This window comes from Strix uralensis, chromosome 2 (assembly GCF_047716275.1).
Source record: "Strix uralensis isolate ZFMK-TIS-50842 chromosome 2, bStrUra1, whole genome shotgun sequence".
NCBI classification, from domain to species: domain Eukaryota; kingdom Metazoa; phylum Chordata; class Aves; order Strigiformes; family Strigidae; genus Strix; species Strix uralensis.
Window position 1 is genome coordinate 34,415,509 of NC_133973.1, and position 13,564 is coordinate 34,429,072.

General features: G+C 47.4%; 1 protein-coding gene across 1 annotated transcript; it reads right to left on the bottom strand.

The window, feature by feature from the left end:
* Positions 1–5,218: 5,218 nt before the first annotated feature.
* KCNE1 (potassium voltage-gated channel subfamily E regulatory subunit 1) lies at positions 5,219–12,809 on the bottom strand. Its single transcript, XM_074858283.1, has 2 exons — positions 12,785–12,809; positions 5,219–6,205 (listed from the first exon to the last, which is right to left on the bottom strand). Exon 2 carries the CDS (start codon positions 6,171–6,173, stop codon positions 5,793–5,795), a length of 381 nt encoding a protein of 126 aa, XP_074714384.1. The 5' UTR covers positions 6,174–6,205; positions 12,785–12,809; the 3' UTR covers positions 5,219–5,792.
* Between the last annotated feature and the right edge of the window lie 755 nt (positions 12,810–13,564).

Genomic DNA, 13,564 nt, shown 5'->3' on the forward strand with positions numbered 1-13,564 from the left:
GCTGTGCCAAACAAGCATTGCCTCCCCAGCAGGTCAGTGTGCTGTGCTGAACTGCAGCCGGCGATCAATCCCCTGATCCTCAGAATTAAATTAGAATGAATGCTCACAGCTGGGAAATGAGCTATGCTTTTCTTGTAGAAAAAAGTATGACAGCTACTGCATCTAGAAACAAAATCAGAATTATCATATACTGAAAATCCATTTACTGGACATTGGTCAAAATCAAACATTGTATTTCTTCAAAGGTCAACTGTGTTTTGGGTTGTGTGGTGTACCTGTTGTAAAACTATCACACTCATCAGACCAATGCTGAATTAAGCATTTTTTAGAGCAAGTGCTCTCACATTATGTTGTCACGTTTTATTTTGCTTGGCTCTTAGTCTTGGAAGATCAGTGGCCCCTGGTTCAGTGTGTGGATTTTGTGGACTGAGCAGAGCAATTATTTTGGTGAGCCTGAGTGTGCCTCTGAAAATAATGCTCTGTAGCCCAAACAGAAGTTCTAGGCCTGCCTGGAGAAAGTATTGCTTTAGAGTCTTTGGCCTTTCTTCTGCTAAATCGGATCAGATGGTCATAATGTTCACTTCTGGATTTAGCATCCATGCATTTTCCACCAATATTTATATACATCTTTCCTTTGATCTCAAGGACACTTGTGGGTACAGTTGAAAGCTTGCTTTAGAAACAACTCTCCTTTCAAGCCCTGCCCTAGAACTACTAAGAATTAAGTACTGTGCTTGGATATTTCAGTATGGTATGGGCCTTTGCTTCTTGTCATTTGAAGGCAGTTGACTGGGACCGTTTCTCTGCTTGAACACGTCCATGAAGACAGCTGCGCAGACTGGTCCGGTCTCAGGGAGCAGCCTCCTGCCCACCTCACTGGTGAAAGGCAGCGTGACCTTTCACAGCCTCCTCTGAGAAGCAATCACATTTCTGCTGGTCCCTTGAGCAATTTCTTGAGAAAGGCTTCATGGAGGTTTCACATGCTGATGGCTCCAGCTGGATAAGGAGATTAGGGAGTGAGTTTGGCATAGTGATAACAACGTGTAAAAATGAAACAGGATGCCATAGAAATATTATATAAGATAATTCCAGTTATCGGTTGTAAAGAATGTTCTGCTTGCTTCTGATTGCTCATATCTTCTATTTTTATCGGTTTCCTTCTGCTTGTCTTTGTGACGTTTCCCGTTATAGCAGGTCTGACCCAACCAACTGCAAATAAAGATAACACTGATAACTATAAAGTGAGGAGGTGAAGGAACTCACTTCAGGGTTGCACACTTGGGCTGCCTTTGACTGTAAAGTATTTTCCAAATGGACTACTTAATACTAGGGGTTTGATCTCTCATACCTGCAGCTCTAAGGGTTTCTGCTGGGTATAATGAAAAGCCTGCTGCTGCAGATGCAAGTTCTCTGTGAGATGGAAAATAAGAACAAGGGCCTGAAGCTCTCCACGCTGGCGAGAGAGAAGTGAAGGTTTTGCAGTGAAGGCAGAGGGTGAGCTCTCAGTTTGGGCTTCCTACGAGAAGGTTGCATACATCAGGCTACAGAGTGGCTACAGATCAGCACAGCTTCCCTGAGCTCTGTGCTGCCTGGATGTAAACCACTTCTAGTCACTGCTTAGGGCATATTGGTCTCAACCTCAGCACTGCACCCATGCTTTCCTACAGCCAGAGCTGGCATCTGGACACCCATACACTCTCTGTGTGAACCCATGCAGACATATCCTCAAGTAAACATACTTCCACTCCAGCAAGTGACTGTGTGCTGCCAGAGGGGGGTAGCTGCACCCTGCTCCATGCATGGTTGGGGAAGTCTTCTCCAGTAGAGGCATCGCAGATGATGCTCCTGCATCCTGAGGCTGGTGGGACTGCAGTAGTCACAGAGTTGCCCAGAGTCTGGGCAACCCAGACAGGTTTCCAGGGCAGGCAGGAAAGGGGAGAAGAGGAAGACCTCATCTCCCCATGAGTCAGTGGCCACCCAGTGAAATACTGCCCTGGAGCTTCTTCTTCCAAGGCCTGAGGACTAACTTTCCCCTCCAAGAAGTGCAACACAGAATCTTGTCTGCATTTGTGCTGTACCACAGTTATTCATAAATATTTTTTTTGTTGGCTTTGTACCACACAACTAGTTTGTTAGTCTGCAACTGTACAAAACAGAATCTCTCAAAATATATACAGGAGAGACCTTGTTATATTGGGCTTTGATTTTGTTTGAGACCCTTGTGCATTACCATCACATCGCTGTTAACAATGTAGGGCTGAAATTCAAAACTCCGTTTCTATATAATGCTGGCATTTCCATGTCATGCGATTTCTATTATAAAAACCATAAGTAGCCAGAGAGCAATACCTGTGCCTGGAGGTATGCTCATTAGGCCAACCAGCAGCAAGGCTACCGACTAGAATAAGCCATAGCTGATGAAGCCAGGGACTTTAGCCATTGGGGACTGGAGAAAAATAAATCTGACAGTCTCCCTGACTATTTTGTGTCTCCTGGGCAAAAGACTTAAAGTTTGGGCCAAAGAAAGTGCAACACTTGCCTAATGAGTTTAAGATTCTTCTGTCTCCCCAACAAGCAGGAAATTGGAAAATGTGAGCTCTGTGTGATGGTAATTATATGACAGGTTTGTTGCTGGCCTTTGGTCTATGGCAAAGATGATGAGCGAGTCAACTAATCACACATTTCTAGGCACTTGGTGGCCAGTGAATGCTCTTTCTCCTATTGCATGAAGTCAGAGATGGGTCCCATGTCAGCCATCCTGCATGAGTCAGTGGTAATGACAGAGGAAGTGGGAGCTGTGTTTACAAGCCCTGGAGGATGCTCGGCAATGCAGGCTGCAGCTTGGCTCACACTTTAAATCTCCAAAACTCTTATTACATAATCCAGAGCTATATAGAAAGGGATTTCAGAGCCTTTTTCAAGGAGTGCATGCAGAGGGACCTGGCTGACCTGAACCCTTAACATCACTTGTTATGTACTCGTACCTCTCCTGTGATGAGAACAATCCTTTCCAGCCTTAAAAAATCTGCATCAACAGAGCATCCCATGAGGGCTAGCTACCCAACTGATGTCTTGTGCAGAGCCATTGGGCTCCAGCTGAGACAAAACCTTCCTCCCTTGTTGGGGGGACTACTACCCTACAGTTATTTCTTCCCTTTTGCTGGGCCCAGTGTCTCTTCTGGGGGGTGCCACAACAAAATCCAGGCTCCCCAAGGGCAGGTGCCGCAGTGGACAGCTGTGTGCAATGTGTGCCCGAAGCCTGCAGCCAGGATCACTGCACCAAACACATGAGACAAGCTTGCCTGGGGTATTGCAAACCCTGGGAGTTTACTCAAGGTGAGGAACTGTTCCTAACATTTTGATATTTCTCCAGATCTAGGTGTACCAAGAGATATCCCAGCACCCAGGCCTGGCCCTGGTTAATAGGGTGTAGAAAGGGGACGGGTGAGTGGGTGCCCGTCAGGTAGTATCAGCACTCTTTCTGTGAGCTTGTGCAACAGGTTAGGAGAAAAAAAACATCTGAGGCCACAAGCACAGTTTGTAATTCATATTTATTGCTTTGTACAAGTGAAGAACTAGGGAAAAAAAGGAGAACTACAAGACTTAAAGGTAATATGAAAGCCCACAGTGGGAGTCCACAACTGCCACTGAAGGTTGATTTGCAGCCTGGTGACAAGGGAAAGTGTTATGACTAAGGCACAGTGGTTCCCCTCTTTTTTAAATAAATAAAATGACATAGCTGAAGAAAAAAAAAAAGAGGTGGAAGCCAACTAATGCTGACAATCACCCTTGTCACAAATAACTACACCAGAGCTATTAAAATAAGGTGACCAGCAAGTGCCTAGATCCAAAATACCTGAAAACACCTGGGGTGGAGAGGGAGCTGCAGGAGGGAGCCCTTTTGACAAGCTTAATGTTCCAAAGTTTTAATGTAATTAAAGGCCATTTTTGATGCAAGTTTAAACATTGTCAGCAATGCTGCAAGGGCCTGTCTCTGGAGGACCAGCAAGCAAGAGCATTTGCACTCTCACAGGGGGAGGGAAATAAAAGTAATAAACAGACTGCACGGTGAGATCCCAAAAGAGCAGTGCCCAAGCTGAGAAGTCAACATTTTTCCAAAGCTTGGCTTTGGCTTACATTCCTCTAGAGGAAAAAGTGACTTGGGTAATTAAGCTGATGGAGATTTTCCAAGCTGTTCAAGACACTGAAAACATGTAACTTGTCCTCAGCTTAACGTTAGGCACCCTATAAATATCTTTAAAAAAATTCCAAAACTCTGCATTTTTAATTATCCTAAGTATTCTGGGAACACAAAGATGGCTGGAATATTTAATGAAATTGCAGTGCTAAAGAGCTGCCTATGCATGGAAAGGGGATATGCTGTGCCTGGTATCGCTTGCCTGTCCAAATACTTGGCTAGCTATCTGCCCTCACCTTGCCTTTCAAGCGGCTGCTCTGCATGACTTTCAAGCCTTTCCCACTTCTCTTTCCTCTCCAGTAGCTAAAAATGGGATGTGTATCTGCAGAGTAGAAATAAAACTCCCCTCCTGCCCAGACCATCGCTTCTTTGATCCCAAACAAGAAAACAGGCTTCAAGCTGGCGAAGTTGCTATTTTGAGTAACGCAATGTCCTGGGGAGCCCTATTTCTTCCTTTCAACAGAGACAGATGATAGCTGCTGCCCCAGAAGCTGATTTTGGCTGCCATCATGCCCCCACAGCTCGGCAGACACAGCCTGCTGAAGGAGGGAGTAAGGAGGCCAAGGGCAGGAAAACTCTGCTGGCATGGACCTCACATTGGATACCGCAATAGATAAACAGCTATACTGAGGCAGGCTGCTCTTGGGAGCTGGAGGAACTGCTCACGGGCTTTAAGTTAAGCACAGACATAAGCTGAGCCAGTGATTAAACATCAGACACTTTGTGGAACTGCCCTTCACAGAGTGGAAATTCATTTTCCAGTCAAGGGCTAGCAGGTCTTGTTCAATAATTAAATATGATTGAAACTCTTGAAACATAACATACTTGCATGGCATAGACCCCACGGGCTGTACAAGGGTGGATATTGCTGCCAGGATCAACGCCCATCCGTGAGAAGGAAAAGCAAAAGTAGTCGGCAAGGCCGACTGGGGTACCTGCTAAGAATTAGGGACAGTCACTAAAATTTTCCCCCAAAGTGTGAATTTTTCTACAGAAATGGTTTTCAGAAAAAAATTGAAATATTTTTCTAAAATTTTATCTCAAAAAGGTGCATAATTCTGAAAGAAATAGATAATCCACAGCATTGTACAATTTATAAAATTATTATTCTATGCTGGACAAAAATGCAAATGGAATTCTTCAGCTACTTTTTCTTGAAAGAAACTGGTTTTACTTGCAAATGATTGCCTAAACCATACTTGGCAGTTAACACCTCTAGCTTGTGCTTGATCCAATTGGGTTTTAATTACATGGACTACTGCAAGTGTTCACACTGGCAATGCCAACACTTGCTTTTTTTGCTAGGTGAAGCTGATGAGTCCATGATACTCCCTCTGTGTGTCCCCCCTCCTCGACCTTACAGTGACTGCAACAATGCAACAGTGAATGCAACAGTGAATGCAACTACTGATGGCCAGGCACTTTTGCAGCACCAGGGCCATCACAGACCCATCAGCTTCACCATCAGTCCACAGTTATTTAGCCTGGCCAAGGCCAGCACCTGTGGCTCTGCAGATGGGCAAGCAGCTAGCCTGGTTCATACCAGGTATCAGTCAGGTTGTCCCTGTGCAAAGTGCAATCCTTTCCCGTTTTGCTAGGAAGACTTTGCCTCAGGAATCTGCATGCTTGGCTGCTCCACAGCCAACTGGTTTTCAAAGACACAACACAGCTTGTAATTTTCTATGAGCTTGGCTTGAAAATACTCCCTGTCCTTCTTGTGCCAAATGTCTGTGGCAATGTAGGTGTTGTAGGGGTCGCGGGAGTCCTCCAGCCTCCTGGCGCGGATGTTGGTCAGCATGACTCCCACTGTGAAGAAGCCAAAGAGGCCGACCATCAGCAGCACGTAGACGATTTCAAGGTTGTTGCTGGCACTTCTGACTTGGGAAGCTGCAGAGCTGTTCGTCTGCTCCAGGTAGTCTTGAAGAAGCTTGGAGAGGAGTGAATTCAGGGCTGTGTCATTAGACAGCACCAACATCTTGTTCTTCTCTCCTTCGCACTTCTTTCTTCCTTAATTGTTTAGTTAGAAAAGAATAAAAATAAGGGACATGCCATCAGATAAAGATGCAATTCTCTCTGTCTCCCTTTACTGGTTCCCCTCCTCAGGGAGAAAGCTACCTCGGGGCCAGCACAGATGCAGGGTAGTTGGATGGGCCTGAAGGGACCTTCATCTCCTGTTTCCAAGCCAGGCTAGCTAGGCTGAGTCCACCCCCCATAAATGCTTGCCTTACAAAACCTCCTCAGTCTTCACAGATGGTCTGTCATGCTACACATCTGCCCCAGCTGTTGGCCACTCACCCAGATACCTCACCCAGGCCTCCCATGCTGCTGTTTAAAGCCCGTGACTTCTCCCCTGAGCCCCCACAGGCATGAGGAGTGTCTTTCTCCCACTCTGCAGCAACTGATTCTGGCTTTGAAGATTGTGATCATGGCTCCCCTCGGTCCTCTCTCCTCTACTTTCAGCTTAAGGATTGAATTTGGAAACAAAACTTCTGTACCTGATCTTCAATGAGTGGAAATCACTCAGTACCTGCAGCAAGATCCTTCTGTACACCCCTGTTGAGCAGTCTTACCTTCTGCAGCTCTCATAATGATATACACCATGCAAAACCAAGCAACCAAACCTCTGACAGAAATGTATCCCACACTAATTTAATGCAACTTCACAGTGGGCATTTGCCCAGGGAGTGGACACAGATGGAGTCTATAGTAACTGCCTATGTGGCAGTAGAAAGGAAAAGCATCTTCATCCTCCCTCCTACAGGCTAGCAATCCTTCCCCAGGTAGTTCTATGCTTTCCCCTCCAAACTAAATTGCTATGCAACCAGTGTTTTATTGTCTGGTTAGGAGGACTTCCACCGGCATCACCACAGGTCAGGAACAGGGGAGGAGATGGTTACACCAAGAAGCACCTGGATGTCCAAAGTCTCTTAGCCACAGTACTCTATAACGACAGTCTTACACAAGATGCTGAAGGGTCCTTTTCCCCTTTCCAATGTCAGCTGGAAATCAGTTAGTAAGAGTGATCCTATCAGCACTGCAGTCCCAAAACCTCAGCAGCCAGGTAACATGACTGACAATCTCGCTATAATGCCTAATTTTAATGTCTCTAGAAAATTAAGACAACAGTCTCCCTCTGGTTTTGCCCTTAGCACATCTGAATGAGGTACTGTTATTCAAGGTGACTTCTGTGACAGCAATCTTGTAATCATGTAAGATGGCTGTCAGTGCTTTCTACAGTTTTAAATCTGAGAGAGCAGGCCAGCATGTTAGCAAAAGCTCCTCCAGCATACTTACCTTTTGTTGTTTGGGGTTTTTTTTAGAAGGTATTATATTATAATCATTTATAATACATCAAGAATGAAATGAACCTTTGGGCAGAAAGCCACCAAAAGGACTAGGCAGCAATTACACCCCTCCATGAGGGCGACATTAATGATGCATAGATGTTGTGCAGGACCTTTGCATGAGAGGGAGTTTAGCTGTGCACACAGCCTCCAGCTGCCAGTAATGACACTGCAGTAATGAGATGTATCTGGAGGCTTCTTTGAATTGTCTGAACCTTGCTATGGCATAAATGCTGTAAAAGGAGATGCTGAGACAGAGGAAGCAAGAAGAGGACATTGATCTTGTGACCTGCCACCCCTCATACAAAGAGCAGTGATTTACCCGGTGTGTTCTGTGTAAGCAGGTGCTGTTGGCAGCTTAATGAAATACTCAGCTAATGCAGACATGAATATGATGAAACATACTCACATAAATTAATTGCTAATGTAACTGCATGTGCTGATTTTTAGTCTGAACCCTTTTGCTAGACATCCCAGCTGTGCAGTCGTGGATTTGGGGCCAGGTCTCACTGAAAGTCAGACGCTCAGCCCAGGATGATAAATTCTGTTGAGAAAGCCCTGTTCTCACCAGACAACCCTGGGGGACGTGAATGGCACCAGCCCATGCCAGATGACATCAGCCTGCTTCCCCTGATGAGCGTGTGACCACTGGGAGCCCAGGTCAGGCTTCTGTGGGCTCAGACTCACCCTGCTCCAAACAAGCAGGTCCTGTGATGGGGTGCCTCGCCAGCAGGAAAAATGAACACACATGAGAGTATGCCTTGGTATTTTGGCTTTAAATAGAGCTGAGCCTGGGGGTGGCAGAGGGAGACAAAAATCGCCAGTATAAAACAATATTCTGATCCAATTTATTTCTTCAGTTGCATGAGTCAAAGCTACAGGAAATAACGTCTTGGCAGCTTGGGCTTAATAGTTAAAATCTATTCACATTTCACAGCTGTTTTCAGATCCTTTAAAAAGGAAAGGAAGAGAAAAAGAAGTTTAAACCTTTATCTGAGATTACTCCTCCTAAGCATGTAGAACGTGTCGACACTGTAAAATGTAAAGCTGCTAACAAATCATTGTGATAACTTTAAGACAAAAAAAGAAGAATTTCACTGGTGCTCTCGACTTTTTCCGGAAAGACAGGCAATCATTTCTCATAATAATTAGCAGTAGCACTGAAGACACTTCAGGTGCTGATGAACTGACATTTTGGGGCTGGATATTCTCAGCTACCTCCCTATATTCTTTTGGGAAGTTTCTGAGGGTTGAAAGGTATTGCCCACTTCTGGGTTGCTTGCATACCAGCTGGGCTGGAAGCTGTAGGGAACTGAGCAGCCTCATCTTTGTAACCACATCAGATGGCAGTAACAGGAGAGGTTAAAGGAGGGAAGGGGCATGCTCCCATTCCCCAGTAAATCTCCTGAAATCTCAACAAGCCCTGTGCAACTCCAGTGAAATCCATACTGGAACTGGCTTAGAGCTGGAGTACACAGGACTGGGAAGAACCACTTGTGTCATTGGTCTACTCCATGACAGATGGTCACATCTCATGGTCCCAAAAGCTCTCTGTTTTGGCCATAACCACAGTGGCTTTCTGCTCCTCACTACTCTCCCCAGATGACTGGTGATGGGCTGCAAACCATGATCAGTCCCCTCGTGGGGCTTCCCCAAGGAGCTCTGAGTAAAATCATGCTCAGCCCAAAATCAGCATCCTGGTTTACCCAGGTTGCATCCTGGTAAGCCGGGACCTCACTTGGGTTGGTGGTTCCCACCCCACACCATCCCACAGGAGGTTTCAGTGCATGCCGGGCAATCATCCCCTCCTACCTCTCTCGGGAGGGGCAAGCACTGAGCAGTGAACTGCCCGGTTAAAAATGACCTGGGGCAAAACTGAACACTTCAGCAACTTTTTCACGGGCCAGTGATTCAGAGGGAATTCCTCAAGGTTGGCAGCAGTCTGGGCCACATCCTGCTCTAAGATGCATTGCTGCTTCTCCATCCATTACACTAAATACAGGTGACAGATCTCCAAAGCAAAAGCAATGGGCTCAGTGCAGGCTGTTTTCCAACACACAGGCTTCCCAGCAGTGCCGGTGTACTACTGGCATTGCCCAAATTCATATTCCATCAGGTGTCAACAATGACCTGAAGCACTGGCCCATTGGCCATGGTCCATGGTGCCAAGCAGCACCACTGGAGCTGGCCCTTGCTTGCCGAGCCTTGTCCCTTTCCTCACTGTCATCTGCCACTTGCCCTCTTTCTCATGCCAGGGATTTCTTGTCGGAGGTGGAGAGGGACATCCTCTGAGTGATATCTTCACAAAGACTGGGGGTTTAGGATGGCAAACAAGATGCCACAGGCAGGTTTCTGGAGTTGAGGAACAGACAAAAGTAGGACTGTAGGAGACAGATCTGTACCATAAATGTCTCTGTGTGGTCAGTTGGATATGGCCTACAGATTCTACAGTCAGTGGAGGGAGGAAAAGCATCTGAAGTCAACTTAACCACGCTTTCCAAAGTATTTTAAAATATTGCTTATAAATGAACAGGTTCTCAGGAGGTGTAAAACCATGCATTCAATCTAACATCAGTGAATATTTGAGGATCCTAGATAGTGTTTGCTTTTTCTGTCTGTTGGCTGTTATTGCTTGGGATGCCTTTAACCTGGTCATTGCTCTACGCAGAAGTTTTCCCAGGGGTTTACTTACACAGGTGAGTTGTTCCTTGCAGTGGGGACACTCCACTGGTGAGGAAGAAACAACCAAACCCACTACCCCCTTCCCTCATACACCCCAAAGTCCCCTGTGTAGAGAAGAATGAGTCCTACTCTGCTTCGTTCTAAGCATACCAGAGTCTGTTCACACTGCTCAACCCTTCAACACCTCCCACCATCCCTGTAGGAGTACTTGCTGCTCCCCTGAATCTCCATGGCTTGGGCAAGAGCAGTGGGGCGCAGCTGAGGGAAGGGAGACCTCCTAGAGATGGAAAGCAGCTCTCTAGAAAGCAAAAGTGAAAAATAAACCTCTGTCAGCCACTTTGTTCATGGTGGCATCTTTTCTCTGGGGTGGAAGGAAAGCTGGCCCAGCACCAACCCTGAGAGCCACCTCCTGAAGGTAAAGGTTGAGGGTTCTCTGGCAGAGGGCAACTGTCAAGACTGCATTTTCACAGTTAACAGGGGGAATTAGGGAAGAAAGCTTTAAGACACCAAGGCCCCTTGTTTTAAAAAGTCGGGATGTGATGGAGGGCTGTGATGGCCAAGCTCAGGGAAGACCCAGTTACTTCTGGAGCTATAAAACAGGACACGCTGTGGGGCTGGAGGATGGAGATACATGCGCAAGTGTGGATAGGCTCCACGTGCATCGTGTCTATCCGCCATCTCAGAAATCACCCCTGAGTGTGTCTGAGGCCATGTCTCTCCAATATGACCATGCTATGAGAGACCTACTCCTAATCTTAATCTCTTGAACAACCAAATGCTTACAGCTATGGAGTGCTGGAGCTACAAAATGCAAGTCCATGAGACCACCTGTGTAACGTGGAGTTTGACCCCGGTTGGGTCTGAAGAGAGGCCAAACTAAGCCACTGGAGAGCATGCTGTGCCTGTCTGGGTGCTGAGGCAGTCACACTCACTGCTGCTGGGGAGGTAGGACCGTGACAGGCATATCACTACAGAGCTGTAAATTGACATTAGAGTTCAAGTAGAGTGATTAGCAGCTGCAGAGCATCTGGCATTTAATAACTTCTGTCTACATTATAAATGTCAGAACTGACTTACACCTCATTGGTTCCCAACAAAGGCAAAGCCAGATTGGTCTATCTGCTCTTCTGAGCTGCTCTGTGAGCCTGGATGCTGCTGCCAGGGCAGTGGACCCAACCCAGCCGGAGCCGCCAGCTCCAGTACGGTCCTTTCTGCCCCTGTCTGAGTTGGGCTTATTGCCAACAGCTGAGATTCAGCTGTGAGATGTTGTTAAGTCCCAGTTGACTGCTGGGGTTTAAAAAGAAAAAAGAGGCAATTTTCTGTCATGTGTTGTACCTAGAGGATGTGATACTCAACTTTGGACCTCAATGGGAATTTTGTCCTTGAGCGTTTGGTGGGCAAACTGATTTGCTTTGGCTAGCTGTACTTTCCTTCCCTGCTGAGGTTAAAAATGTGATATTTATCATGTAAACAGACGTGGACATTAAATTACAGATGCTCATCTCCTAATATAATTTTCTCAGCTCTCACAAATCAAAGGACCTATATTCAAATTTATACTAAGCAAACATCTTCAACATTCTCTCTCTCATATTGCTGCCAAAAGCATCAGTAACCAAGCACCAGAAACCCAGGGAGTCTAGAGGAATATGTACTGTTAGAAAATACAGTACTCTAGCAACTTCTCATGAACTGACGACAAAAAAAAAAAAAAAGCCTGTGCTGTTCTCGTGGCAGAAGTTAGCACAGCACATTGCCCACTTCCCCACATTTTTTGCCAATGACATGCTTCTCCACCACCATAAAGCAATGGATCTACTGACCTCCCTGGCTCATTTCCCTGGCTGTTCATTACAGGGATGAGTAGGTCAGGCAACCTTCTGGAGACTAGAGCATTGCACAAGACAGACCCACTTCCTCCCTCCAGCTCCTGGAAATTTTGCAACAGTGCAGCATTGAGGACGCTGCGATCCTAGCAGAGATGGAACGACAGCGCAGCCCAGAAGCAAGCAGGATTGTACAGTTAGATTTGCAGTTATACACAAGATGCACACACCTTCCACAGTCACTGCCTTTCTCCAGCAGATCTGTAGTCTCTCCCAAACAGTCCTAGGGCCATCGTCCCCACCTACCTGAGCAACACTTCAGGTCCCTGTGCCGCTTTGAAAAGCAACACTCATGCAGGGGGGTACACTTATTTCTTCCTAAAAGCACCAGTTTTATCTGGTCATAAGACAGAAATTTAGTCCTCTTACACACGCTGTATATGTATCATACTATTTTGAATAGGAGAACCCAGCAACCCCCCCAAACAATACGCAACCAAGTTTATCCTCCCAGATGCAGCTGCCTTGGGCTCGCACCCAGCCCAAAAGTGCAGGCAAACACTGGCACGGCTGTAACAGCAAACAAAACCTGGCAGGCAGAGCCCCGGCTCCCTCTTCTCCTGCATCAGTCCAGCTCGGCGGCTCACCAGCTCCGTGGCTCTTGCAGCCTCCCAGTTCTCCGCCACCCCCCTGCTCTTGTCCCCAGCCCCTCTGCGCTGAGTGTCGGTACAGACCTGGCAGCTAAGGACAGCTGGGTGCAGGGCTCCAGCCCCTCCTGGGGATAAAGAATTAGGAAGATGTGAGCCCTGGAAATCCCCCCGGGTAATACCCCTGGGGTGTGAGCGGGCAGAGGCTGGCTCCTTGGCTCCTGCAGGGACAGCAGCCTGGCTGTCACTGTGCCCTGTCCCCGGGATCAGTGCAAAAGGTAAGAGGCAAACAGGAAAACACCCAGGCTGGGGGAGGGCAGGAGCCCGTGGCGTGGGTGCCGTCGGCCGGCCTCCCGCTGCAGGCTGCAGGTGCCGGCTCCAGCCCTGGGCACAGAGGTGGGAGGCACCTCGGAGTGACACAGGCCCAGCACCACGGGGTGCGGGCAGGGCCGGCACAAGGGGAGCGGGAGGAGGATGCCGGGGTGTCAGGGCATCCCCAGTCCTGCTGCCCTGGCCCCACGCGAGCTGCCCTTGCACCCCGACACTCGCCTCCCCACTGCCCTGCACGCTCACACCCACAAACGCACCGTGTCCCACGTGTCCTTGGGTCTAGACAAGGGACCAAAGCTGTGCAGGTAGGCACATACGGAAGCATTTTTAGAAACAGCAATAGTGTCAGCAAAATCCCCTGGGATTAGGAGCTGTGATGACATAAGGTGAGGTCAGTCTTACAGTGACATTACAACCTTTGGGGTGTGAGGAGGAAGGGAGGAGCCATTTCCAGGGCTGCCCCTCGAACCCAACACAAACAGCTCACAACGGGGGGCCCTGGCTAACTCCTATCCATCACCTAAAAAGAAAGAAAAA

Excerpts from the sequence above, each read along its gene's own strand:
- KCNE1 (XM_074858283.1), bottom strand. The coding sequence starts at position 6,173 with ATGTTGGTGCTGTCTAATGACACAGCCCTGAATTCACTCCTCTCCAAG.